The 1,583-nt window shown below is 48.8% G+C and overlaps 1 protein-coding gene across 1 annotated transcript; it reads right to left on the reverse strand.

The window, feature by feature from the left end:
• Positions 1-511: 511 nt before the first annotated feature.
• LOC138567851 (protein LDOC1-like) lies at positions 512-1,015 on the reverse strand. The gene has a single exon (XM_069646343.1). It carries the CDS (start codon positions 1,013-1,015, stop codon positions 512-514), a length of 504 nt encoding a protein of 167 aa, XP_069502444.1.
• Between the last annotated feature and the right edge of the window lie 568 nt (positions 1,016-1,583).

Raw genomic sequence — 1,583 nt, forward strand, 5'->3', positions numbered from 1 at the left:
TTATCTCTGAAACGAAGTTTGATTCCTATTACCATCAATCGCAGGTCTTCGGATGTTTTTGCAGAGGTTACCGAGAGTGTGGTGTAGGAACAAGGGAGAGTCCCTCGGTAGTCTGTCCCACCAACTACCGAGGGTGTTCGTTTCCCGACCTTCTGGGAGGCACATCTGAGCAATCCCTCAATAAATGATTTGCCGGACCGCAATACAAACAGAGATTCTCATCTCGTCTCCTTTTCTTCTCTTCTGCGGTCAAAGGAGATCTGGTGGTACCGATTTGCATGGGTTCATCTCGGGCATTCCGGGTAGTAGGTGAGGAGGCAGGAGTGTGAGTGTCCGGGAATGAGGTAGAGCTACGACTCTTCTTCCTTTCGTTCTTCCGTTCGGTTAAACGGAAATCAATCCGTAGTACTGCCGCTAGTAGATCCAAGAAGGAGTCAGGACGAGGAATCCTGGTAAGTTCGTCTTTAAGCTCTTCCCGCAATCCCCTGTGGAAAATCATATACTGGGCTTGTTATTGCCAACCAGCCTCAGTAGCCAATTTTTTGAAGGTGGATATGTAGGTGAGTAGGTCGGAGTTCCCTTGGCGAACATCCAGTAAGTCCTCACTGGCGATGTGGGCACATTCCGCCCGAAGAAAGTTCTGTTTCAGGAGGTCTTTAAAAGCAACGTAATCTTGTAGGACTGGATCGGACTGGGAAACCAAAGGGGTTGCCCATGCCAAGGCGTTCCCGGTTAAATGCGTTATCATAAAACCCACCTTAGCATGGTCCGTGGAAAAGGCATTTTGTCTGAATGTGAATTGTATATTGCAGGCTTCTAGAAATTCCTTTACCTTCCTTTCGGAGCCATCAAACTTCCCTGACATCAGGGGTAAAGGGGGTAGATCCATAGACTGTTGTTCTCTAGCGGCTACTATCTGCTGGAGAGCCGCGTTATCGGTCTTGAGTGTCTGGACCTCAACCTGGAGATTCTGGACCGCTGCCACCAGCTCTTGTAATTGCTGTGGCGTGGCCATGTCTTCACTCTGGTGTTGCAATCTGTCAAGACTATCAGACTTTTTTACTGGATTGACCACGGAATCTACTATGTCCTCCTCACTGCTAGAATTACTGCGCACCCACAGAGTCCCTTCCTCCTCCTCACCTGATGAGGTAGAATAGTTCAGCTTCTTTCTTCGGGGGTGTCGCGCTGGAGTCTTCTTCTTTGTGAGCAGATACGGTCTGCCTCGAAAGGAAGCCACTGTGACTCTATATAGAGAAATTCACAATGACTCCTCTCCACGACAGCCAGATATGTTTCAGGGGAAAAAACCACTAGGGCATAAAAAAAACCTACGATGCACCGAAGAGGACTGTCGATATGCTGATCCGATGAGAGGTAACTTGCCGTTACTGAACCAGAAATCTCAGGAGGAGCACTCCAAAGACGGGTGAGAGGATGCTAAACACAACTGCCACAAACGAGCAGAACATAGAAGAAGGTGGAGAGGCAGGGAACCAGGAAGAAGAGGCAAGGTAAAACCGGCAGACTGGTAGCAAGGAAGGAAATTAGCAAGCGGGGGAAAGGGAAATGAAGGCAGACTA

The sequence above is a fragment of the Ambystoma mexicanum genome, chromosome 2p, assembly GCF_040938575.1.
Source record: "Ambystoma mexicanum isolate Mex_15411 chromosome 2p, UKY_AmexF1_1, whole genome shotgun sequence".
NCBI lineage: Eukaryota > Metazoa > Chordata > Amphibia > Caudata > Ambystomatidae > Ambystoma > Ambystoma mexicanum.